Below are 27,423 nucleotides of genomic sequence, written 5' to 3' on the forward strand. Positions count from 1 at the left end.
ATATATATATATATATATATATATATATATATATATATATATATATATAAACCTACTTTTTCAAACTCCTGGACCATTTGTCAGATTAATGCCAAATTTTTAATGTCTTGTCCAGATACCCTGAAAAGTTGACACAGGACCTAAGAAAAAGAAAATCTGCACAAATACAAAAGGGAATAAAATTCATTATAGTTTCATAAAGTTTAATAAAGGCTAAAACTGATCAGTTTCCAAAGGTATCTGGGATCTTCAAAATATTTCTAGATTCCAAATTCAGAAAACATTTGTTAAGTTGTCAGACATGACTGCATATACTGCAGTCATTTAAAATGAAGAGACAATATTATTTGTCAATTGTAATATAGTACATCAAATAATACTTCATAGAAAGATACTTAAATGCTCTTATTATGTTTGAAAAGAGATGACCGTTGTGATAGGTGCTGTGCCAAAACAGCTCATTCCCTCAGGTCATGCTTGTTATAATACATAACAAGTTTGGTCAGAATCTGCTAAAGTGTCGCAGAGATAACCTCATGTCCATTTTTGCACAAACTTTGTCACATTGGTTAACACGCTTTATGAACAGTTTGGTTATTAAAAACCTTTTGATCTTTCGAAAATCTTTTGATAACTTTTTGGTAGATAAAAATCTAGGATTAGTTTGCAAAGGTAGGTTTATATTTCACAAATTATTTGATTTTCTTGATTGACAGCTGGAGTTCTTGAAGTTTTTCAGAACAAGGAGCTCTATCATATGATGAATTTTCTCACAGACTTCTAGGGCCATGAGACAAACATGCCCACCCAGTTTCGTTCTAATCAGCCTTTGTTAATTTTGTCTAATAGGTGCTCAAAACTCATTGGCCACTGCCCAACACATTCTCACTCCCAACCTGCGATCGCGTCTATCCCTCTCACAAATCAGTTGTTTTGCTTCGGAAGACTTGGAATATTAATATTTTTAAAATAAATTTTGACTGCAGTTATATCTGTCTCTTGTATCTTGTATTTTATTGACAAATGGTAGGTTTAGGGGCAGGGGATAGGTTATGTGCTCGTAAATGTGTAAACAGTGTAATATAAATACAGGTGCATCTCAATAAATTAGAATGTTGTGGAAAAGTTCAAAACACCTGCAAAGGTTTCCTGAGCCTTTAAAAGGGTCTCTCAGTTTGGTTCACTAGGCTATACAATCTTGGGGAAGACTGCTGATCTGACAGTTGTAGGAGGGTAAGTCACAAACATTCATTGGGAAAGAAGCTGGCTGTTCACAGAGTGCTGTATCCAAGCATATTAACAGAAAGTTGAGTGGAATGGTGCGTTCACACCGCCCCAACCGTCATGCGTCAGTTGCGGCAAGATTACATGTAAAGTCAATGGTTGAGTCCGTCAGCGGTCCGTCAGGGGCTCTGCGTTGCGTTGGGTCCGTTGGATCCGTCGACTTTTCAAGCGTTACCTGCGTTTCAAGCGTCAACGCAGCCAACACAAGCAACGCAGAAGTTCAGCTAGTTGAACTTTTGACGGACTTAACGCACTTGACGCAGTGCGTCAACCAATCAGAGCGTCTCACTATAGCGACGTCACCACACGTATCTTGAATGAAGCGGGAGCAGAAAAAAATATCGTTTTCAACAATGGAAGACAAGCTTATTGTAGCCGTCTGCAATCGCAGAGAACTGTATGATCCGTCCTCGTTTTTGTATAAAGACAGGAATGTCTATTTAATAAATAAAGCCAAGCCACTCTCTCGATACGATCCGCCATAGTTCAGAAAGTCCAGCGAGGAAGCCCCTACCACGTGATCTTTTTTGCTCAACGCACATGCGTTGCCGGACGTGTGCGGTGTGAACGCACCAAAAAGCAAGCGTTGCAATCTTCAACGTACATGCGTCAAACTAGATGCGTTAGGACCGTTGCCTGACGCAGACAGAGTGTGCGGTGTGAACGCACCAGAAGGAAAAAGTGTGGAAGAAAAAGATGCACAACCAACCAAGAGAACCGCAGCCTTGAGAGGCTTTTCAAGCAAAACTGATTCAAGAATTTTGGTGAACTTCACAAGGAATGGACTGAGGCTGGGGTCAAGGCATCAAGAGCCACCACACACAGACTTGTCAAGTTGTCAATTTGTCTACAGTTGTCATATTCCTCTTGTTAAGCCACTTCTGAACCACAGACAAGATCAGTGGCATCTTACCTGGGCTAAGGAGAAAAAGAAATGGACTGATGCCCAGTGCTCCAAAGTCCTCTTTTCAGATGAGAGCAAGTTTTGTATTTCATTTGAAAACCAAGGTCCTAGAGTCTGGAGGAAGAGTGGAGAAGCTAATAGCCCAAGTTGCTTGAAGTCCAATGTTAAGTTTCCACAGTCTGTGATGATTTGGGGTGCAATGTCATCTGCTGGTGTTGGTCCACTGTGTTTTTTGAAAACCAAAGTCACTGCAAATTTTAGAGCACTTTATGCTTCCTTCTGCTGACCAGCTTTTTAAAGATGCTCATTTTATTTTCCAGCAGGATTTGGCACCTGCCCATACTGCCAAAAGCACCAAAAGTTGGTTTAATGACTATGGTGTTGGTGTGCTTGATTGGCCAGCAAACTCATCAGAGAATCTATAAGGTATTGTAAAATGAGAAACGAGAGACCAAAAAATGCAGATGAGCTGAAGGCCAGTGTCAAAAAAACCTGGGCTTCCATACCACCTCAGCAGTGCCACAGACTGATCAATTGAGGCAGTAATTAAAGCAAAAGGAGCCCCTATCAAGTATTGAGTAGATATACAGTAAATGAACATACTTTCCAGAAGGCTAACTATTCACCAAAAATGTTTTTTTACTGGTCTTGTGAATTATTCTAATTTGTTAAGATCAACACTACTTCAGTCTGCGTGCATTGAATTTATTACACAAGTCTCACAATTTGAGTTGAATTACTGAAATAAATGAACTTTTCCACGACATTCCAATTTATTGAGATGCACCTGTAAAACTATTGTGACTGTTTACATTACAAAAATCACACCCCAATATTATTACCCAATACAGTGCTGCTTAAAAGTTTGTGACCCCTTTAGAATTTTATATATTTCTGTATAAATATGACCCAAAACATGATCAGATTTCCATATAAATCCTGAAAGTAGACAAAGAGAACCCAATTTAACAAGTGAGAGAAAAATATTTGCTTTGTCATTAATTTATTGAGAAAAATGATCCAGTGTTACATATTGGTGCATTGCAAAAGTGTGTGAATCTTTGCTTTTAGTATCTGGTGTGACACCCTTTTGCTGCAGTAACTGAAGGTAAAGTTTCTTGTAAATGCTGATCAGTCCTGCACAATAGCATGTAGGAGTTTTATCTCATTCCTTGGTGCAGAACCACTTAAACACTATGATGTTGGTTGGTTTCCTCCTAAGAACTACTTGCTTAGGTTCTTTCACAACATTTTAATTGAAATTGAGTCTGAACTTTGACTCAACCATTCCAGAACATTAACTTTGTTCTTCTTTAAACATTCTTTGGCAGAATGACTTGTGTGCTTGGGGTTGTTGTCTTGCTGCATGACCCATGTTCTATTGAGACTCTCTTCTTAAACAGGTGTTCTGAAGTTTTCCTTTAGAATTTGCTGGTATAACTCAGAATTAATTGTTCTATAAATGATGGCAGGCTGTCCTGGCCAAGATGCAGCAAAACAAGCCCAAGCCATGGTACTACCACGACCATGTTTCACAGATGGGATAGGATTCTTAAGCTGGAATGCAGTGTGTTTTTTTGTCCGAACATAATAGCTTCTCATTTAAACCAATCAGTTGAATTTTGGTTTCATCCATCCATTAAATTTTTCAATTTTCTTTTTGGAGAACAGTGGCTTTCTTCTTGCAACTCTGCCATTTGCACCATTGGTTGCTCATTGTTCTCCTGATGGTGGGCTTATGAACATTAACATTAGCCAGTGTGTGAAAGATCTTTTGTTGCTAGACTATTACACATTTTGCTTTGGAGTGATCTTTGTTGGTCGACCACTTCTCAGGAAGGTAACAGTGGTCTTGAATTTCCTCCATTTGTACACAATCTGTCTGACTGTGGATTTGTCCAAACCTTTTCTAGCCTGATGAGCAACATCAACTCTTTTTCCGAGGTCCTCAGTAATCTCCTTTGTTCGTGACATGATTCACTTCCACAAACATGATCAGACTTTGATAGATCCCTGTTCTTTGAATAAAACAGGTCATGTACTGACATTTGATAGTCATTGCACTGACTGAAAACACATCTGCACAGATAGACTCTAATTTCACCTTTAAATTAACTGCTAATCCAAGAGATTCACATACTTTTGCAACACACAGATATGTAACACTGGATAATTTTTCTCAATAAATAAATAACAAAGAAAATATTTTTCTCTCACTTGTTTGATTGGGTTCTCTTTGTCTACTTTCAGGACTTACTTTGTTTTTCCCCTCCCTCCTTCAGAATCATAGTAAAAGGTTGGAAGACCAAATCCAAACTAAACACTATGTGCTAAACACACATCTCTCTGACAAGCGTGTTGACACAAATCTTTTGCTTTGTCCCAACAACCGGGAAGGTGTGTGTAAGTAGGTGTAAGAGTAAGGGTGATTCAGCAGCAGCAGCTCTTAAAGTAATAGCAGCCAAATAACCTAATAACCAAGCTGCTGTGATGTCTGTTAATCAAAGAAAAAAGAGGAAATCAATAACTTTTGTAGCTTTAAGGATTCATTTATATTTAATTTAGTATTTAGTGTTTAATAATGTTATTTAATTTCCGAAAATGTTCCTACTTGCTGAAGGGCACATGTACATAAAGGGTTAATGTGATGATTGCTTTAAAGGAGTACTTCACTTCCAAAACAAAAATGTACAGATAATGTACTCACCCCCTAAGATGTCTTTCTTTCTTTCTTCAGTCGTAAAGAAATTATGTTTTTTGGGGAAAACATTTCAGGATTTATCTCCATATAATGGATGTGCATGGAGCCCCCGAGTTTGAACTTCCAAAATGCAGTTTAAATGCAGCTTCAAATGGTTCTAAACGCTCCTAGCCCAGGAAGAAGGGTCTTATCTAGTGAAATGAGGGGTTATTTTCTAGACCAAGACCAAGAGCTAGACCAAGACGAGCATTTGCGCCTAAAGAGTAAATAAATTGTAATTTTTTTAAAAATGAAAATAACCCATCATTTCGCTAGAAAAGACCCCTTTTCTTCGACTGGGATCGTTTAGAGCCCTTTGAAGCGGCATTTAAACTGTATTTTGGAAGTTCAAACTCAAGAAACACAATTTCTTTACAACTGAAGAAAGAAAGACATGAACATCTTGGATGACAAGGGGGTGAGTACATTATCTATAAATTTTTCAAGTTCACTTAATTTACAAGTTGTTATTTTTTAAAGTCTAATAAATGTTTCAATTGATTGCTCTCAATTATACTGTAATGCTGAATGGCTATAGTCAATGGTTAAATATTAGGAAAAAAGAAAAAAAATATCAGTGGTACTGGTATCAGTGATACTCACTTTCAGTCAAATAATCGTGATTAATTTCAGAAAAAAATGGTGTGATCAATTAGTTAATTTTTTTAAATAAATTAAAAGCACTAGTTTAACGATATGTGCTTGAACCCCTAGTAATAATAATAATATTAATGTATTCATTATGTAAAGGAAGTTTGGCACTTTTACATTATGGTTACACCACATGACATTTTTAAAATATCTTGAAACTAACATATTCATTAGCCTGTGTGGCCTATGTGACATATCTGCATAGGACAGCTGTTTCAGGGCAGAGCTAGGCAGTGCACAGTTAGACCAAGAATGTGCGTTAAAAACAAAGTCACTTCTGATTAGGTTAGCATTTCTTCAGAATGTTTAATAATATCTTGGCGCAGTTTCTAAGAAACCTATTAGTCACCAGCTCTTTGGTCAGCGTAATTCTGCTGTTTTTGATTATATAAATGTCCCCATAGAAAGGCCTTTAACCATAAATAGACCATAAATAGTGATATGCAGGAGTTACATTGTATGATCGATTTATAATAGCATAGTTAAGCGAATAAGATGAAGGCTGTGCAGAAGTACAGGTGTTTATGACCATAAGACCTTACATCTTAAAGATAAAAGTTCATGGTTGTGATGAGATATGACTCTTGGATATTTCAGAGGAATTGTTTAGGAGATGACAAAGATATTCCAAAGACATCTTTCTGGCAAACCTTGTGCCATATGATCTGTTTTTTAACTTAAATCTGTGCTGCCCATCAATGTGTGGACTAAAAGAGAATAGACTATAAAAATAGGGCAATTTCAAAAGCAAAAATAAAATATTTATAAAAAGAAAAAGAGCAATTTCTTTGTTATTCTATGATTTTCTAAACTCACAGACATTGAGGTTTGGCTGCTGAACAGGTATCATGATATAACCAACAAGACATGCACGCATCTATTATCTGAACCTGAAAATGTTCAAGCCATCATTGGTTAATAATTGATCATTTAACCACGCAGTTTGTTGTACCAAGTCTCTAAAGAATAACGTGCTTATCACATGAACTAAAAGATAGGCAAAAATTCAGAGAGTTTCCTTGGTGATACACTCAAGAATGACGTTTCGACATTCTCCATGGCTACCGCTTCACTTTAGTCATTAGTAAATCTCACATTAATCCCTATATAATCCTGTTTACACTTGACTAATAGTGCTACAAATCCATTGATTTCAATGGGAACGGTGTATTGCAAGTATGTGGAGACTAACTTTTAATGTTGTTGTTTTTTTTTTAATGAAATGTACACTTTGTCACGTGGTCAAACATTTAAAATAATGTTAAGTCTTATGATCACGTTCACTCTTGAACTTGCAGGTAAAATCCAGTCATTTCAATTGTTATTCTATCTCCCTTCCTCGATCAAAAATTTAACTCTGGACCATAAAACCAGTCGTAAGTATATTTGGGTATATATTTGTAGCAATAGCCAACAATCCATTGTACAATTTTGCTTTTATGCCAAAAATCATTAGGATATTAAGTAAAGATCATGTTCCATGAAGATATTTTATAAATTATTGTCCTACCATAAATATACCAAAACTTGATTTTTCATTAGTAATATGCATGACTAAGAACTTCATTTGCACAACTTTAAAGACGATTTTCTCAATATTTAGATTTTTTTCGCACCCTCAGATTCCTGATTTTCAAATAGTTGTATCTCATCCAAATATTGTCCTATTGTCCCTAACAAACCATACATCAATGACAAACCCTAATTTATTCAGCTTTGTATTGACTCTTATGACTGGTTTTGTGGTCTAGGTTCACAAATGTAGAATAATATCTTGTTCTAGAAAATCAAAAGAGCTTTCCTTAACTAATTAGTTTTAAATTACTAAGCTAAACTGTTCATTCTTAAGTTAATAAATAGTAACTTGTTAATTTTCATTTTTAAGAAAACAATACACTATAAAGCAGTTTTTGATATAATCAGAAAATGGTTTTGATTTGATGTTTGATCAGCCATTTTCGCTTTCTTTCATCTTCATGCTGCAATGCCATGAAGCACCTCAGGGTGTCCTTATAACCAATGTTACAGTATATACACTGATGTCTAATGGCTGGACCACAGATTGCAGTAGTGTAACTTAACTTGACTTTGTTGACTCGGAGAAACCCATTCATTAAGATACAGGTGATGTGGCTAATGATATGTCCTCTTAGACTTTACAGGAACCCAGTCTCTCACTTCCCGCTATACAAGTTGATCATTAATGATTCACAATCTCACATTTTTGACAACTCTAAGTCACAAACACACTTTTATAATTAACTCTGAGAAGGTCACACCCATCTCTAGACGCACACATATAAGTGTGCAGGCACACATACGGTCACACACCTGCAGGTGAGCGTCTGATAAAGGTGTTTTCACCGTTGTGTCAAAGAGAGGGACGCAGTGCTGGTCCACCGTCAAAATGGGGGAAGATTATTTTGGATTCTCCTGGGTTCGCAGTGAGAGTCAAAGAAATATCACCATATATGTTAACAATGCAGCGGACATCTCGGTGATCGTTATTTATTTTCTGGTCGTTCTGGCTGTGGGAGTATGGGTAAGTCAGTAAAATCAGTGGTTTCTATCCAAGACTTTTTACCATTGACAGACTTGTGAATTGTTAACTTTGCGTCAACATTAAATGTACAATAGCTGTGTGAGATAAGTCTGAATGGAGACTGATTTTGTAGAAAGTATATATCATCATTTAGACAGTCAAACCAGTCAAAACTGTTTTTTCAGATATAGTAAAATATAATGCATTTTTTTGCAGAAAAAAAAAAAGAATCCTGTGGAAATATTTGTTCCAGTGATATTAACTTTCTTGTTATAATTCTTCATAATTGAAAGTAACTAATAATGAAACTTCTGTTTAAAACAAATTATTTTAAATGATTTACATGTTTAGAAGTTATTTTACTAACTTATTTACAAACTTTTTCATACAGTACATTTCTCAGTATTTCAGCACTGACATTTGTGAGATTTCTTGAAAACACAATATTTTTCAACCTGTATTTGCACATCTGAAATCCATATCATTTTAAAACCTCTTGAGAAAATTCAAACATATTTAGTCAAATAACAAATGCCATTGAACACCTTTAACTCCACAAATGTGATGTGTTATTCTCAAATGTGTCTGATCTTGCAGGTTATGACACTTTATATAAAGTCACATATGATTTTGTCTAACATTTTAAGTGTCAGATGCTGAATTAAATGTCTCTTTCTATCTGAAGGCGATGGTACGGACCAATCGAGCCACAGTAGGAGGCTTTTTCCTGGCTGGCAGAAGTATGGTGTGGTGGCCGGTAAGTAAATGCACTGAGATCAACTGTGCTCTAAACCTTAAAAGCATTTTGTTTTGTTCTCAAAATGTGATGGACATCTACAGAATAACATTTCTTGATCATTTCCTACATCAGTAGTGATCAATCAGTGTGCCAAATGTGGCGAATTTCTGTCGTGATGTGCCACGCAAGACTGAAACGGCCATAAAAGTAGGAGCTTATTATGTATCTATCAATAGCATGACCAGTGATTTCACATTATCACAGATATGGCATGATTATGACCTTAACTGCCCCTCCAATTCAGAACCTTGATATCATGATATCATGTGAATGAAATATTTTATGGGGCCATAATGCACTGATGCCAGATGCGACAGCTGAAAGTACTGATATGCTTTGCTCATTAAGATTTTATGGAGCTGTCAAACTTAGGTCAATGCCAAAGTTATCACCTTTTGCCAAATTTTTTAAGGTTTTTATTTGTTTTTACAAAGTTCATTGTTCCAGTCATTATTGTTTGAATTACACCTGAGGCTGTGTAGAAGAAGCTGTTTTTGTAGCTTATCATTATGTTGATTGTTTTGCCAGATATAGTCAAACAGTAGACAGAGTTAATATATTCTGAAGCAATACCGTTCACACAATCCGATGCTAAAGTCTTACATTTTTGTAACCTTTCTGACATTGAGAAATGTAGCACCTCACTTAGATTCAGGTTTCTGTTCAGTAACCCTCTGTATATGATAAATCTCAGTTAAATTGTTTTCAAAATCTTTACAGATAGGAGCATCTCTATTTGCAAGTAACATCGGAAGTGGGCATTTTGTGGGAATAGCAGGAACTGGAGCAGCTGCTGGAATTGCTATCGGAGGATTTGAGTGGAACGTATGTCAAAAAAGCCTGAAAACTTAATGCTATTGTATAATTTTGACATGTGGCTGGATTTTATGTTTGAGCCTACTATTCATGATTATGGTTAAAAAACAATATCATTCTATAATTATTTTACAAACTATTGAGATTAACAAGTATCAATATACTATACTATGACAAGACAGTATTTAGTATTTCCCTACATGTTATATATGTAGAAAATATCAAAACAATAGTCTGTAATCACAATCTCTATATCTTTTACTTTTATTTCCTCAGGCTCTTGTTGTTGTGATTATTCTTGGATGGCTCTTTGTGCCCATCTACATAAAAGCTGGGGTATGCCTACATTTCTTCCTTTCCATTTGGCATTGCAGAACAAACTTTTCAAATATTGCCAACTTACACAGCATGAATTGTCTTTATCTGCAGGTCGTGACAATGCCAGAGTACCTGAAGAAACGCTTTGGTGGGCAGCGTATCCGTATCTACCTCTCAGTGCTCTCCCTAATTCTCTACGTTTTCACCAAAATCTCTGTGAGTCCAAAATCTGTGACAAACCTTTCAGAAAAGTATGGCTATCACATGCACTCTTTAAAAATAAAGGTGCTCTAAAAGGTTCTTCAAGTCATGCGATAGAATAATTTTTTGTTCCACAAAAAACCATTCAGTCAAAGGTTCTTTAAAGAACCATCTCTTTCTTACCTTTTGTTGATTTTTAAATGGCGGTGTTGTCCATGTGGAAATATCTTTTATTGCCATACTGTATGTAGTCAGGCTAAAGTGGGTTTAGATTTCCAAGATAAGGACCTTGTTTTGAAACGACAGTTCAAACATTTGCACCACGCCTTCATTTCTTGTTTTTTCTTTTTTTACCCCCCTCTCAGGCGGACATGTTTGCGGGAGCCATTTTCATCAACCAGGCTCTGGGACTAAACATTTACCTGGCCGTTATTATTCTGCTGCTCATTACGGCTCTTTATACAGTAACAGGTCTGTTCACAGAAACATTGCATACTATTAAGCTGTAACTTTTTTGGTTAAAAATTATCTAAAATCAATTATTGAGCAATTACATAACCAATCAGTGTTCAAAATTATCTCCTTTCTTTACAACGATAAGCTTATTATCATGTTTTATGATTTAAGTAGTTCAGGCTATTGGTATACATGTATACATGAAGGAGTCCCAGGTAGTAAGCTATAGGGCAGAGACGGTATTATATTAGGGGATGAGAGGATCTATATTACTCACTATTGGAGAAAGAGTATGGTCAACTTGGATCACGTGTGCCAACAAATCACATTACAGCCTTGATGTCACTGAATTTCAGTCAGCGTTGTGCGACACTCAGTCGCCATTTACAGAAACCATAGGAATGATTGGGAAGTTATGTAAGCTGAATCCCACCTGTCGCAAAAAAGTCAGTGACTTCTTTGGGTTTTGGTGCATTTTTTGGGGGGTGTAAACTTTAAAAATAGTTCAATCCAAAAGTATTGTTTAGTGTAAAACATGTTGAACATTAGCTGATAGGCTGTCGATTCATTAAACGATTAGCTGTTTCCTCTAAAAATCTGTTTATTCAGCGTAGTTAATTCTCTCCTCCATTGTTCCCTGCTGAGAAAAAGTTCTAAAACAAGCCTAGGCTGGTTGGCTGGTCTTAGCTGGTCTAAGCTGGAAGTATCTGGTTTTAGCTGGTCTCCCAGCCTGACCAGCCTGGCCAAAAAAAAAGTGACCAAACCCCCTCTAAAACCAGCCTGCTGACCAGCTAAAACCAGGCTAGTTGACATAGGCTGTTTGGGTGGTTTTAGCTGTTTTTTTTTTTTTTTCACCAGGGATATCCATAAAAAGAAAAAAAGGCCTCTGGTCTCCTTTTGGTAGCTCCTTTTTTGGCTACAGGTTGCAGGCTTGCCTTCTAGTGGATGCTAAAGATTTTTTTTTTTTTTTTTACAGCTGGAAAATTACTTGTCATTTTAGAACGAGTGTTAATGAACATTAAATTACACACTAAATATAGGTAGTCACGCTATTTGACAGTTTGAGAACAAAATATAACAACAATAACAGTATGTGAGCTGAGGTAACTTTGTGATCGTTAGATTTAATCACCATTGGTAGCGGGATTTATTGTCAAAACACTTCTTTTTAGTTGGTCTAAACAAAACTTATAGACATGTTACTTGCTTAGATTTTCGTGTGAAACGTCTTACTTTGGACATAGGCTACTTCTAAAGTATCGGTAATTCTGAAGTACAGTGAATATCAATGCTGGTGCACTGACAGCCCACACGTATACCTCAAAACATTAAATTCATCCACGCTGAGAGAAGCCATGCCGATGTAGGCTACTTCACGTAAGAAAGATAATTCCACAAATAACTGCAATTGGCAGTGTCAAAGAGAGATGGCGACAAAGAAGCAAAACTTACATAATGAAGCTTTAACCTGACACGTTGCACTGTATAGTTACATATTCTACATCAGTGTACATATATAATATAGTGGTTTGCATTTTATAATGTTCCAGTTCTCATATTAAATCAGTTCAGGGATGCAAACTTTATTTTTATGTGTACTCTTAAGTTTAGACTACAACAGAGATTGAAGTCCAGAGTTATAGGACCATACAGTGGGTTGCTTATTGTGGCGTGATGTGTTATGGGTAATTGCCCGTGCTGACAATAGATAATAAACCTGTAAGGCAAACTTTAATGCACTGCCGGTTTAAACTTCCATCATCCATACACTCTGTTGTGTAATAGATTTATCTCAGGAACAAACCAACCAGCTCAACAATAAACTAAGAAATCAGAAATCATCCTACCAGCTGTAAATGCTTTCATGAGCTGTGGCTGATAGTGTTTATATTGTTTGTACTGCAGTTGCTAAGGCTTTACAGACCCTGCCATTCAAACAATTTCTGAAGTAAAATACATTTTGATAACTCTGTGAGCAAGCATAAATTCAAAAATATAGCGATACAACTGTCCTATTGCACTGTAGTAGAGAAAAAGAATAATTTTGAAAAGTAAACCTTGAGGAAAGAAAACCTAGTAATTTAATATATTAATAGGCTATATTTCATTATTTTTTAAAAAGAAATCTCTCTCTATCTCTCTTAACAAAACTATTTTACTGCGTATTAATATTTGAAAACATTTTCCTGTTTTACAACCAAAAGCTAAAAATGTGAAGAAAAAAAAAACATAATACAGGAAATTATAACATAGAAGGCCCCTGCAGACCCTCATTGTTGTGGGTAAAGGTCAAAGTCTTTTAAAATATCAGATAATTTGATATTTTATGACAAGGCAAGTTTAGTTCACCCTTGTGAAATTTACATGTTGTGATGTGATAAGACTCATAAAGTTTTAAAAAAAATTTTTTGGCCCAATATCTTACTGTATTTATGGAATACATAGTTGTTGTAAAAGTAAGATGACGTAGCTACAGGTGTGGAGGTGGAGCAGCTGCATTAACTGTGATAAAATACAGTAATTGTGTTATTTTTCCACTAATGTATTTAAGTAGGGAAAAATATATTACTTTTTAATTGATGGTGACCCCACATGACTTTTTTTATATACTTAAAATAATAACACGGTTACTTCTGCAGGTGGTCTAGCTGCAGTCATCTACACCGACACCCTGCAGACCATCATCATGGTTGTGGGATCATTCATTCTTATGGGCTTTGGTACGTCAGTTTGCTTTTTTTTTCATTTAAACACTTTGGACACTGCTCATTGACTACTTAACATCAACCGTTTTCTTGCAGCATTCACTGAGGTGGGAGGCTATGAGAACTTCCAAGACCTATACATGAATGCAACCCCGTCAGTGGTGGGTGTGAACATCAGTGAAAAGTGCTACACTCCTCGCGCAGACTCCTTCCACATCTTCAGAGACCCCATCACCGGCGATCTGCCCTGGCCTGGTCTAGTCTTTGGTCTTACAATCCAGGCCGCCTGGTACTGGTGCACTGATCAGGTACTGATCCATTTATAAAAGCTATTGACTAAAGGGACTTAATAAGTTTTAATAATCATTCATAATAATTGAGAATAATGAAATTCACACCACAACTATAGCAACAACAAGACAGAGGAATAATATAATTGGAATCACTTTCAGAACTTTTTTTTTTGTCTGATGAACATGCCCACCAGAGTAAAGGGTACGTAGGGCTAGTATTGCTCAAAAGGGCTTCTGTAGCTCAGCATTCATGGTTATGAAGAACCGTAAATTCCCAGAGTAGGGGGCATCACCCTACTCCCATGCCTGCTAGAGTGAAGGGGATGTGGGGCTGGCATTGCTCGAAAAAGACCCTGGAGCTTAGCTTTTATAGATATAGAAAACCAGAGTAGGGGGCGTCACCCTACTCCCATGCCCACCAGAGTGAAGGGGATTAGGGGCTGGCATCGCTCGAAAAAGACCCTGGAGCTTAGCTTTTATAGATATGGAGAACCAGAGTAGGCGGTGTCAACCTACTCCCATGCCCACCAGAGTGAAGGGGATGTGGGGCTGGCATCGCTCGAAAAAGACCCTGGAGCTTAGCTTTTATAGATATGGAGAACCACTGTAGGGGGCGTCACCCTACTCCCATGCCCACCAGAGTGAAGGGGATGTGGGGCTGGCATCGCTCAAAAAAGACCCTGGAGCTTAGCTTTTATAGATATGGAGAACTAGAGAAGGGGGGTCACCCTACTCCCATGCCCACCAGAGTGAAGGGGATGTGGGGCTGGCATCGCTCGAAAAAGACCCTGGAGCTTAGCTTTTATAGATATGGAGAACCAGAGTAGGGGGCGTCACCCTACTCCCATGCCCACCAGAGTGAAGGGGATGTGGGGCTGGCATCGCTCGAAAAAGACCCTGGAGCTTAGCTTTTATAGATATGGAGAACCAGAGAAGGGGCGTCACCCTACTCCCATGCCCACCAGAGTGAAGGGGATGTGGGGCTGGCATCGCTCGAAAAAGACCCTGGAGCTTAGCTTTTATAGATATGGAGAACCAGAGAAGGGGGGTCACCCTACTCCCATGCCCACCAGAGTGAAGGGGATGTGGGGCTGGCATCACTCGAAAAAGACCCTGGAGCTTAGCTTTTATAGATATGGAGAACCAGAGTAGGGGGCGTCACCCTACTCCCATGCCCACCAGAGTGAAGGGGATGTGGGGCTGGCATCGCTCAAAAAATACCCTGGAACTTAGCTTTTATAGATATGGAGAACCAGAGTAGGGGCGTCACCCTTCTCCCATGACCACTGGGGTGATGGTAGGTAGGCTGAATGTGCCTTAGAATAGCCCCCTAGAGCCACTGTTCCATTGGCCTCAGAGGCTTTTTCTACCCCCCGATGGCAAAAAATGTGAAAGTGTTTTTTCTAAATTGTTTCTGAATGATTAAAATGGCCAGTTTTTTGAATGTTAAAAAAACGTTTTTTTCTTTGTTATACAAATGTGACCCTGGACCACAAAACCAGTCTTAAGTCGCTGGGGTATATTGGTAGCAATAGCCAAAAATACATTGTATTGGTCAAAATTATTGATTTTTCTTTTATGTCCAAAATCATTAGGAAATTAAGTAAAGATCATGTTCCATGAAGATTTTTTGTAAAATTCCTACTGTAAACCTATCCAAATGTAATTTTTGATTAGTAATATACATTGTTAAGAACTTAATTTGGACAACTTTAAAGGTGATTTTCTCAGTATTTTTTTGCACCCTTAGATTTCAGATTTTAAAATAGATGTATCTCGGCCAAATATTGTCCTATCCCAACAAACCATACATCAATAGAAAGCTTATTTATTGAGCTGTCATGTGATGTATATATCTCAGTTTTGTAAAATTTAACCTTATGACTGGTTTTGTGGTCCAGGGTCACAAATATTAAGGGAACATTCCATTATTTTGAAATCATTGTGGGAATGTTACTTTTACTGTTACTTTTGCATCCAACTGAAACATTCTTAAAGGATGTTCCATGAGTAATGTTCTTGGGCTATAGTTTAAGATCATTAAGACAAGTTAACTTTAAAACTGACCTTCTAATCCAACTGAAACATTCTTAAAGGATGTTCCATGAGTAATGTTCTTGGGCTATAGTTTAAGATCATTAAGACAAGTTAACTTTAAAACTGACCTTCTATTAACCTCTTAAACTCAAAAATTGTTTCAAAATGTTGATGCTTCATTTACATGACCTTCCTCATATAGTATCAGCCCATATATGGTCTCATTTGAAAGCTTAGAGTCTCCTCTTTACTGGGAATACCATAACGTTTAGTTTTATGATACATAAAGTAGTAAAATTATGCTTAGAATTTATGTCATACCACACACAAATTTCCGCCTAACGATTGTGAAGAATTATTACAAAGAATGTGTTTTTCTTATATTTTTCACAAAACAGACAAGTCATATATCACAAGAAAGCTCTCATTCTCAAGAATCTGAGCATGTAAATCATTTTATTGTGTGACAAACACAGATCGAATAATCTTCAATTGAATCGCGATGTCAGAATATAATAAAAATTGTTTCAAAATGTTGACTTTCAAAAAAAAAACTTCTGAAAAAAAAATCAAAAAGCGCCTATGTTTTTTTAGTTTTTATTGTAATATTTGAAACCTAGTTGAATAGTTGTAATAGTTGAAACCTTCCTTGTTAGTGGGGTAGGTTGTGACTAATAATAGTCACAAAAAGAGGTCTACATGTCCAACATGTGCTAGGAACAGACATTCACACATGTACACGTCAACAAATCTCTTCTGTGTCCCATGTAGGACCACAAACAGCACTTTTATCTTGAGTGTCTCAGGATGAACAGTGTGCTTCTTGTTTTAGTCAGAGTGAGTCCAGGCTTAAACAGACATGCTTTTAGTCAGACCCCAGATTAGTCCCCAATGAATAAGATAAGATACACAAACAGCCAAAGAGAAGCAGAAACAGATATAGTTAGTTCGAAGTTAGTTTAACAGCCCATTAGCAAAACCAATAGCCCATAAGCTTATCTGCTTCAGACTCCCATATTTGGTTGCCCTAGTTTTATAATTGAGTAAACGACTAGAAAAAAAAATTGACAAGCTTTCATTTCTATGTGCTAATCTGCAGATGTTTGTTTTCATGTACAGTATTCAATATTTGTACTCTGGTACCAAAGCGGAAAAGTGTTTTATAGTTCATGATGTACCTTCCCTGCATCTCAACAATTGTTTATTTCTGTACACAGTGCTGATTATAGATCATTTTAACCTGGGGCGCGTGATCATGATACCTTAAATGTCTGATTTATCATTTAAAATGTATACATATCCAGCCAATAACTGGACTTATCAACTGTGAGCACTGAAATGTTTCTCTGGGTTATTCACTCAAACTCTCCATCTTGTTTTAGGTGATTGTACAGCGCTGTCTGTCTGCCAAGAACCTGTCTCATGTGAAAGCGGGCTGCATCCTGTGCGGTTACCTCAAACTTCTGCCCATGTTCCTCATGGTTTTCCCTGGCATGATCAGCAGAGTGCTGTACACAGGTGAGAAAGAATGGCACCATCTTGGGTGAGAAGGGTAATAAAATTATTAACTATTTTGTACGTCAACAAATATGTTACGTAAGTGATATACTGTACGGTCAACTTAGTTTTAGAGAACTAGAGTTTTACATAAAGTCTAGTCCACTTATGGAAATGGTGTTTTTAACTTGTGATAAAAATTCCGACAATCCGAAAGTAATGTGCACCAATTTCTGTGACATGCAATATGCAACAGAAGGTAAGTGAATGGTCAAAGACTATTAGTGAAACTAATTTTTGTGTTTATGTTCTTGTTTGTGTCAGATGAGATTGCATGCGTGGATCCAAAAGAGTGTGACAGACACTGTGGAGCCAGTGTGGGCTGCACTAATATTGCTTATCCGAAACTAGTGGTGGAATTGATGCCAGACGGTAAAGAATATCCTGATATTTCTATATAATAGACTGCTTTGATAGATCTGTTTGGTAATATGGCTCTAAACTTCTGTGTATCTGTGTTTATGAAGGTCTCAGAGGCTTGATGTTGTCCGTCATGCTGGCCTCTCTGATGAGTTCACTCACCTCCATCTTTAACAGTGCCAGCACACTCTTCACCATGGACATTTACACCAAGATCCGCCCCAAAGCCAAGGAAAAGGAACTCATGATTGCTGGAAGGTGTGTTTGCGTGTCTGTTTGTTTATGTTGGATATTGATTGCTGGATATTGAGAGCCTACCTTGAGGTGAATAGGCTTTGAGATTCCTGTGTTTATGTGTATAGGGTGTTCATGCTGTTTCTGATCGGAGTGAGTATTGCGTGGATACCCATCGTTCAGTCGGCTCAGAGCGGGCAGCTCTTCGACTACATTCAGTCCATCACCAGTTATCTGGCTCCACCAATCGCGGCTGTCTTCTGCCTCGCCATTTTCTGCAAACGAGTCAATGAAGCAGTGAGTAAAATCACATTTTATTGTAGTTATTTTGTTGCCATTATGCCAGTTTTAAGTTTTAAAATTGTTTAAAACATACAGTTCATTTTCGTAAGACATGGACCGCAATACATTAGACGACCACCATCCCTGCAATAAGCATCACAGAAATTCCATTGACATTGATAATTTTGTTCCAGTGACAAATTACCAGTAGAGATCCACACCATTACAGTTTCCAATAAAACCAGTACAGTTCACATTATAACCAGTAAAACCACCAAATTTTCTGATGAGTTCCATTGTTTTCTATTGTAGGGATACAGGAACAATCAAACCAAGTTGACTGTGTGACATAGTTATACACATGTATTAATATCTATATCTCTATACTAGACTTCAGGACATGATTTTGCCAACCCTGCTGAAAAAAACCCCCAGCTAAAACCAGCTACTTCCAGCTTAAACCAGCTAATACCAGCCAACCAGCCTAGGCTGGTTTTAGCTGTTTTTTTTTCAGCAGGGACATTCTCACCTGTGAATGTTACCACATTTCTTTGGGAATTTAAATCTCTGAGATTTTTGGTTGTTAAGTCTCTGGGGCTAAAACATGCTAGCAATGTGGTAAACACATTAGCAATGTATTAACACATGATACTATGCTTTAAAACATGTTAGCAAACTTTCAACTCATCTTAGCAATGTTCTAAACATGCTAGAAACATGTTAGCAACGTTTTGTTGAGTAAACTTAAATCTTTTCAAAGTTATTTTAAATGTCCAGACATCTGTTGACACATGTTGTTGGTGTTTCCTCACAGGGTGCTTTCTATGGGTTGTGTATTGGTCTTTTGGTGGGTCTGGTGCGTATGATAACCGAGTTTGCCTACGGAACGGGCAGCTGCGTGAGTCCCAGTAACTGTCCTACGATCATCTGTGGTGTGCACTACCTTTATTTCGCCCTCATCCTCTTTACCCTGTCCTGTGTACTGATACTGGTCATCTCCCTCATGACAAAACCCATTGACGACAAACATGTAAGCTCTTCTTACTAAACTATAAAGTTCAGAACACTTATGTCTTTTTATGTTTGTAAAAGTAGTCTCTTTTACTCAAGACAACATTTGATCAAAAATACTGTGTATTTTAATATTTTTTTTTGTTGTTTCACAGCTGTACAGACTCTGCTGGAGTTTGAGGAACAGCACTGAGGAGAGGATTGATCTGGAAGAAGATGACTGGACTGAAGATAAAGATTCAGACATTATGGAAACAGAAGGTACATTTGCACCATCTACCGATTATGTACCATCAGATAGCACTTGCCATTTTTGTGTGTAATATACATCACATGGCTCAGTGAACACACTGTGAACGTGCTGTCTGATGCTGAGACTAGGTTAGGGCCATAATTAGTTGATTAGATTGTTGTTCTAGGAAATGCAAAGGATGTGGAATCAAATGTTTCTGTTTGTCTCTCGACCCCACAGAGGTACGTAAGAAACCAAGCTGTTGGAAGAAGGCCTACAACTGGTTCTGCGGCTTTGATCAAGGCGATGCACCTAAACTGACTAAAGAACAGGAGGCAGAGTTGAACTTGAAGCTCACGGACACCACTGAGAAACCTCTATGGAGAAACGTGGTCAACGCTAATGCTATTATCCTCCTTGCTGTCTGCGTCTTCTTCCATGGTTTCTTTGGCTAAAGATCACTTCAGTATCAGTTAACTCTGTTAAAGATATTACAGCTGTATTCTGTGGACAGAAATGTTACCTTATCAGTAACAACAAGCTAAATGTGATTTATCTGACTGTAAGAGGTTACAAACGTTCCTCTTAAAACACTAAATACTTCCTTATAATATATTTGACAAACACTTCCTTACAGCTGCCTACTGTTTTTGATTTGATGGCAGGAAGTAGATTAAAAAATATTTTTGACTTTCATTTTAAACCCAAGACCAGAACTGAGTTCATAATCATTTCCTTGTTTTTTTTCCTTTGTAGTCATGTCAGATTTTTTCTTAGCTGCTACAGTATCTAATTTAACACATTCCTGACAGTTTTTACTTTACATTTGACCATGTTTACCACACGTTCTTCCTTTACACCATTTGACATATTACAGAGTAATAGTTTCAACTAATAATATGAAGTTCTAGACCAATTTGTCTTCTGATGCATTATGATCAAATCAATGCAAAGCCTTTTCTGTGTCATTTTTAAGATGCCTCTCATCTACCAACCTCCAAAAATTATTAAATTATTACTTTTTCTCTTATATTTTGGTCTTACTATTTGGTAAGTTTTCTTGTAAAAAAAAATATGTATTTTTGTCTAGGACAAGCAAAGATATTTTATTTAATAGTATCCATATTTTTTGCATGGTATATATTGTACTCTGTAATTTATTAATTTAATGTTTTTTGTCTTTATTGTAATAAAAATAAATGAATTTTAGTATTTATGTGTTTATTAAGATGCACACTTGTAAGAAGCCATAAGCATGTTCTGAATTACCATAACTACAACTGAAAAAGGCTAAATGTTAATCTCTGATTAACATTTGCGCAAACCCTTTGAAAGTCAAGAGTGCAGGAGGAAAGTTAATAATTAATTTAGCATGTAGATTCTATTGATACATCTGAAATCAAAGTCCAGGACAATTGGTTTCCTTCAGCAACTCAAGATACAATAAGTGATCTATTAGTGTGATTCAATTAGAAATTTCTCAGAAGAAGATAAAGGATATAACATCTATTTGGTAACAATAGCATAACATCTATTTGATAGATGATTTTTCATTGTAAAAATTTAAAATGGTGAAATGGAATATGTTCACAATTTTAATAAATCTGAATAAGTACAATATCTCACAAAAGTACAATCCTTACATTTCAGCAACCATTTTGGCATATCTTCGCAAGGGACAGTACTATAGAAATTAAACTTGGATATATTTTAGAGTAATGTGCAGCTTGTATAGTAGCTTGTATAGCAGTATAGATTTGTCCTCTGAAAATAACTCAACGTACAGCCATTATTGTCAAAAGAGCTGGCAACAAAAGTGAGTACACCCTAGGTGATAACAGCAGTATGTTGTTTAACCATGCAAAGCCACATGTCCTATTCATTATGTGTATGTTTATGTCAGCTTGACAGGACCATACAAAGTTGTGTATCATGTATTAGAGTGGTTAAAATTAGGTGCTTTAAGAACAGTTCTCTCATTCTGACCATTGGATGTTCAACATGGCATCTCATGGCAAAGAGCTTTCTGAGGATTTGAGAATTAGAATTGTTGCTCTCCACAAAGATGGCCAGGGCTATTAGAGATTCAGTAACACCCTGAAACCGAGTTACACTACAGTGGTCAGGGTCATACAGAGGTTTTCCAAGATGTGTTCCACTCGGAACAGGCCTTGCAAGGGTCGATCAACAAAGTTGAGCACTCGTTTTGTGCGTCAGGTGCAGAACCTGGCTTCAAAAAACAGAACAAGCCAGCGACTGCTAATGCTACATCAGCCAAACCAGCATCTGCCAAAACTACGTCAGCCAAGCCAGCAACTATACCAGTCACGTCCAATCAAGTCACAGCTGTTCCAACGCTCCCAAGCCACGCAGAGCCAACGCTCCCAAGCCACGCAGAGCCAACGCTCCCAAGCCACATGCCCACAAACCCGATGGGCCTTCCATTAACCACCGTACTGCCCACGATAGCCATCGCCATTCTGAGTGTGTGGGCTGCACACTACATCTCAGAGGCCTCACCTGTCCACATGTCCGCTGCACCTATACCTCCTTCGGAGGTGGCGTGCACAGCGGAGTTCCCTGCTCTGCCAGCTCCATCAAGGCTCCCTGCTCTGCCAGCTCCGCCAAGATTCCCTGCTCTGCCTGCAACGCCTAGGCTCCCTGTCGTCTCTGTCACGGCTATTGAGGCCGTTCCAGAAATCTCTGTCTGCCCTGTAACGGCCACGAAAGCCGTTCCTGAAGTTCCTATCTGCCTAGTCACGGCTATGGAGGCCGCGTTCTCCCATGAACTCTCTGCTTCTCTCCTTGCTCTGCCTCCTCTGTCTCTGCTCTCACTAGGTCCCAGTCCATGACACGGCTGGCTGCCCCACCCTGGAGGACTCCTGCGCCTCCTGTTCCGCCCTGGAGGGCTCCTGCGCCTCCTGTTCCGCCCTGGAGGGCTTCTACGCCTCCTGTTCTGCCCTGGAGGGCTCCTAAGCCACCTGCTCCACCCCGGAGGGCTGCTCCGCCTCCTGCTCCACCCTGGAGGGCTCCTAAGCCACCTGCTCCACCCCAGAGGGCTGCTCCGCCTCCTGCTCCGCCCTGGAGGGCTCCTAAGCCACCTGCTCCACCCCGGAGCTCTGCTCCGCCTCCAGCTCCGCCCTGGTGGTCTCCTGCTCCGTCTGCGCTGCCCTGGTGGGCTCCTGCTCCGTCTGCTCCGCCCTGGTGGGCTTCTGCTCCGTCTGCTCCGCCCTGGTGGGCTTCATTTGCTCCGCCCTGGTGGGCTTCTGCTCCACCCTTGAGGGTTCCTGTTCTGCCTGTTCCGCCATGGAGATCGCCCGTTATGATCTGGTGGTCCTCTGCTCCACCATGGGGACCGTTGGTGCCATCTGCCCTGCTATGGTGGTCCTCAGCTACTCCCATCTGGCCGACTCCACCCTGGCCTCCCGCTCCGCTTCAGTCCCCTGTTTATCTTCCCTCACATGGACCTGGCCCCCCATCCCTCCCCCTGTTCTGCTTGAGCTGCTCCTCCCTCCCGGACTTGAGTTTCTGTTTAGAGCATCTGGAAGCCGCTCCTTTGAGGGGGGGCTATGTCATGAGTCGGGTCTGTGTTTTCTGTGTCTGTGTCTAAAGACCTTTATTTTGTAGTTTTTGTCTCTCATTGTTGACTGTCTCCCTGCCACTCTGCTCCCTTGTTTATTACCATGGACACTCATTTGACCACACCCACTTCCTCGTTAGTTACCACCGGTTTCCAATTAGATCTCTCCCTCTGCCCTGTGTATAAATAGTCCTTGTGTTTTCTCTGTGCTTTGTCGGTTGTTGAATGTGTAATTGTTGTCTCTTGCCCTTGTCCGAGTTCCTGTACCCTCTGGATTTTATTGTTTTGTCATGGATTCCCAATAAACTACTGCATCTAGATCCTCATTCGCCTTGTCTCTTCCAGCAACGTTACAGCTTTAAAGGGATAGTTCACCCAAAAATGAAAATTTGATGTTTATCTGCTTACCCCCAGGGCATCCAAGATGTAGGTGACTTTGTTTTCTCAGAAGAACACAAACGAAGATTTTTAATGAAAACCGGTGCAGTCTGCCTGCCAAATAATATGAATGGATGGGCACCAAACCTTTAAAAGTAAACAAAAACACGCACAGACAAATCCAAATTACACCCTGCGGCTCGTGACGATACACTGATGTCCTAAGACACGAAACGATCGTTTTTGGTGAAAAACTGAACATTATTTATATCATTTTTTACCTTTGATACACAGCCATGTCCATCTCTCCTGAGCACGAGCTCATCATCCGGCTCGTGACATGTGAACGCGCTCTAACGTAGTATACGCAAACACCAGAAGCGATCTGTCGCATTGTAAACGACACTCATTGTTTACACAGTGCACAGAGATTGTGGGTATAGCGGCTATTCAAAATTGTAATTACTTGTGCTTATCCTGATTGTTCAAACCGATTTAAAGCTAAAAGATTACGTTTGCTTGTGCAAACTCATCCGGGACTTTTCACTGATTTCCCCTTACGGCGTTTGCGTATACTACGCCAGAGAGCGTTCACATGTCACGAGCCGGATGATAAGCTCGTGCTCATGACAGATGGACGTGGCTGTGTATCAAAGGTAAAAAATGATATAAATACTGTTCAGTTTCTCGCAAAAAACGATCGTTTCGTGTCTTAGGACATTAATGTATCGTCACGAGTCGCAGGGTGTAATTTGGATTTGTCTGTGCGTGTTTTTGTTTACTTTTAAAGGTTTGGTGCCCATCAATGTCCATTATATGACTGACAGACTGCACCGGTTTTCGTTAAAAATCTTCGTTTGTGTTTTTCTGAGGAAACAAAGTCACCTACATCTTGGATGCCCTGGGGGTAAGCAGATAAACATCAAATTTTCATTTTTGGGTGAACTGTCCCTTTAAAGTTTGCAGAAGTAGAAGGTCAACTTGTCAGTGCTCAGACCATACGCCGCACACTGCAACAAGTTGGTTTGCACACCGCTCTTCCGTTCCGATCAGAACAACAAACAGGTTCTCCCCACTCAATGAAGCACCCACTGAGAAACCTGATGAAAGTGCTCTGTAATTGGCGATTCTATTGTACGGAACGTGAAAATAGAGATTCCAGCCACCATAGTCCAGTGTTTACCGGGTGCCAGAGCGCCTGACATCTTGGCAAATTTAAAAGTGCTGGCTAATGCTAAACATAAATTCAGTAAGATTGTTATTCACGTCGGCACTAATGATGTTCGACTTCGCCAGTCGGAGATCACTAAAAATAATGTTAAAGAGGTGTGTGAACTTGCAAGTAAGATGTCAGACACTGTAATATGCTCTGGTCCCCTCCCTGCTTACCGTGGTGACGAGATACATAGTAGATTGTCATCGTTAACCGACTGGATGTCAAAGTGGTGCCCAATTGGACAAGCTTTTGGGGCAGACCCGACCTGTTGAAAAGAGATGGTCTTCATCCCTCCGGATGTGGAGAATCTCTCCTATCTAGAAATATGGCACATAGTCTTAGAGTTTGCACTTGACTACCTGGGGCCCAGGTCAGGAAGCAGACAGACTGGCTAAACCGACCGTCTGCTAGCTGTCTCACGTCACAGAAATCAGTTAATTCTCAGCACATAGAGACCCTTTCACCTAGATATCACACTATAGAGACTGTGTCTGTTCCCCGAGCTAGAAAATACAAAAAACGCCTTAATTAAATCAAGACTGACAATTTAATTGATGTTCAACAAATAAAAAAATATATAATACAGAGAAACAACTGATAAAGCTTGGCTTATTGAATATCAGGTCCCTTTCTACGAAAGCAATTTTTGTAAATGATATGATCACTGATCATAACCTAGATGTGCTCTGTTTGACAGAAACCTGGCTAAAACCAGACGATTACATTATTTTAAATGAGTCCACCCCCCAAGATTACTGTTATAAACATGAACCGCTTCTAAAAGGTAAAGAGGGAGGTGTTTCTACTATTTATAGCAATATTCTCAATGTCTCTCAGAGAACCGGCTTCAAATACAACTCGTTTGAAGTAATGGTGCTTCATATAGCATTATCCAGAGAAACAAGTGCTAATGATAAATCCCCCATGACGTTTGTACTAGCTACTGTTTACAGGCCACCAGGGCACCATACAGACTTTATTAAAGAATTTGCTGATTTTCTATCCGAGTTAGTGTTGGCCGCAGATAAAGTCTTAATAGTGGGTGATTTTAACATCCATAGAAACTAGAAACTATGGACTCTCTCTTTTCTAGCACTTTAGATACAGTTGCTCCAGTGCGCTTAAAAAAGATTAAGAAAAACAGTGTAACACCGTGGTATAACGATCACACTCGCGCCCTAAAGAGAAAAGCACGAAAAATGGAACGCAGCTGGAGGAAAACAAAACTAGAGGTTTTTTGTACTGCTTGGCGTGAATGTAACTTATCTTATAGAAAAGCATTAAAAACTGCCAGATCGGATTACTTTTCGTCTCTCTTAGAAGAAAACAAACATAACCCTATGTATTTGTTCAATACTGTGGTTAAATTAACAAAAAATATAGCAGCAACAGGTGCAGACATTACCCAACAGCACAGCAGTAATGACTTTATGAACTACTTTACCTCCAAGATAGACACTATTAGAGATAAAATTGTAACCATGCAGCCGCCCACTACAGTATTGCATCAGATAATGCGTTGTAGATCTCCTGAGGAACAATTCCACTCATTCTCTGTTATAGGAGAGGAAGAATTGTGTAAACTTGTTAAATCATCTAAACCTACAACATGCATGTTAGACCCTATTCCGTCTAATCTACTAAAGAAGGTACTTCCAGAAGTCATAGATGCTCTTCTGAATATTATTAATTCGTCACTATCGTTAGGATATGTCCCCAAAACCTTCAAACTGGCTGTTATTAAGCCACTCATTAAAAAACCACAACTTGACCCCAATTAATTAATTAATTACAGACCAATTTCGAATCTCCCTTTTCTGTCAAAGATACTAGAAAAGGTAGTATCCTCACAATTATGCTCCTTCTTAAAGAAAAATGGTATCTGTGAGGATTTCCAGTCAGGTTTTAGACCATATCATAGTACTGAGACTGCTCTTATTAGAGTTACAAATTACCTGCTCTTGTCAACCGATCGTGGTTGCATCTCCCTATTAGTGCTACTGGATCTTAGTGCTGCGTTTGACACTATTGACCACAACATTCTTTTAAATAGACTTGAAAATTATGTAGGCATTAATGGTAGTGCACTGGCATGGTTCAAATCGTACTTATCAGACCGTCATCAGTTTGTGGCAATAAATGAAAAGGTATCATTTAAATCGCAAGTGCAGTATGGAGAACCTCAAGGCTCAGTACTAGGGCCATTACTTTTTACGCTTTACATGTCACCCTTGGGAGATATCATCAGGAAACATGGTGTTAGCTTTCATTGTTACGCTGATGATTATGTACTGTACATTCTGAAGCAGAACATGATACCTTCCCTCCAGAAACTATGCCGAACGGCAGTTTTCCAACATGACAACGATCCCAAACACACCAACAAGATGACTGCCTTGCTGATGAAGCTGAAGGTGAAGGTAATGGAGTGGCCAAGTATGTCTCCAGACCTGAATCCTATTAAGCACCTGTGGGGCATCCTCAAGTATAAGGTAGAGAAGCAGCATGTGTCTAACTTCCAGTAGCTCCATGAGGAGTGGCAAAGGATCCCAGCAACAACCTGCGCAGCTCTGGTCAATTCCATGACCAGGATGATTAAGGCAGTGCCAGATAACAATGGTGCTAACACAATATATTGACACTTTGGACAAGTTCGATTAGGGTGTACACACTTTTGGCTGTATGTTGAGTAATTTTCATGGGACAATAAATCTATATTGCTATACAAGCTGCACATTGACTACTATAAAATATATCCAAGTTTCATTTCTATAGTATTGTCCCTTGAGAAGGTATACTAAAATGGTTGCTGAAATGTCAGGGATGT

General features: G+C 38.8%; 1 protein-coding gene across 1 annotated transcript; it reads left to right on the plus strand.

The window, feature by feature from the left end:
* Positions 1 to 7,899: 7,899 nt before the first annotated feature.
* Positions 7,900 to 20,631, plus strand: LOC141298790 (sodium/glucose cotransporter 1-like). The gene is made up of 15 exons (XM_073829102.1): positions 7,900 to 8,121; positions 8,807 to 8,878; positions 9,641 to 9,745; positions 10,013 to 10,072; positions 10,166 to 10,270; positions 10,621 to 10,726; positions 13,351 to 13,431; positions 13,513 to 13,724; positions 17,129 to 17,264; positions 17,568 to 17,675; positions 17,771 to 17,921; positions 18,026 to 18,194; positions 18,994 to 19,209; positions 19,346 to 19,451; positions 19,663 to 20,631. The coding sequence occupies exons 1-15, from the start codon at positions 7,987 to 7,989 to the stop codon at positions 19,875 to 19,877; spliced, it is 1,977 nt and encodes a 658-aa protein (XP_073685203.1). The 5' UTR covers positions 7,900 to 7,986; the 3' UTR covers positions 19,878 to 20,631.
* Positions 20,632 to 27,423: the final 6,792 nt, after the last annotated feature.

This window comes from Garra rufa, chromosome 23, assembly GCF_049309525.1.
Source record: "Garra rufa chromosome 23, GarRuf1.0, whole genome shotgun sequence".
In the NCBI taxonomy this organism is placed as follows: Eukaryota; Metazoa; Chordata; class Actinopteri; order Cypriniformes; family Cyprinidae; genus Garra; species Garra rufa.

Coding starts and splice junctions, on each gene's coding strand:
- LOC141298790 (XM_073829102.1), top strand. CDS start 7,987: ATGGGGGAAGATTATTTTGGATTCTCCTGGGTTCGCAGTGAGAGTCAA. Junction 13,725..17,128: donor GGTACTGGTGCACTGATCAG/GTACTGATCCAT, acceptor ATCTTGTTTTAG/GTGATTGTACAGCGCTGTCT. Junction 17,676..17,770: donor GGTGGAATTGATGCCAGACG/GTAAAGAATATC, acceptor GTGTTTATGAAG/GTCTCAGAGGCTTGATGTTG.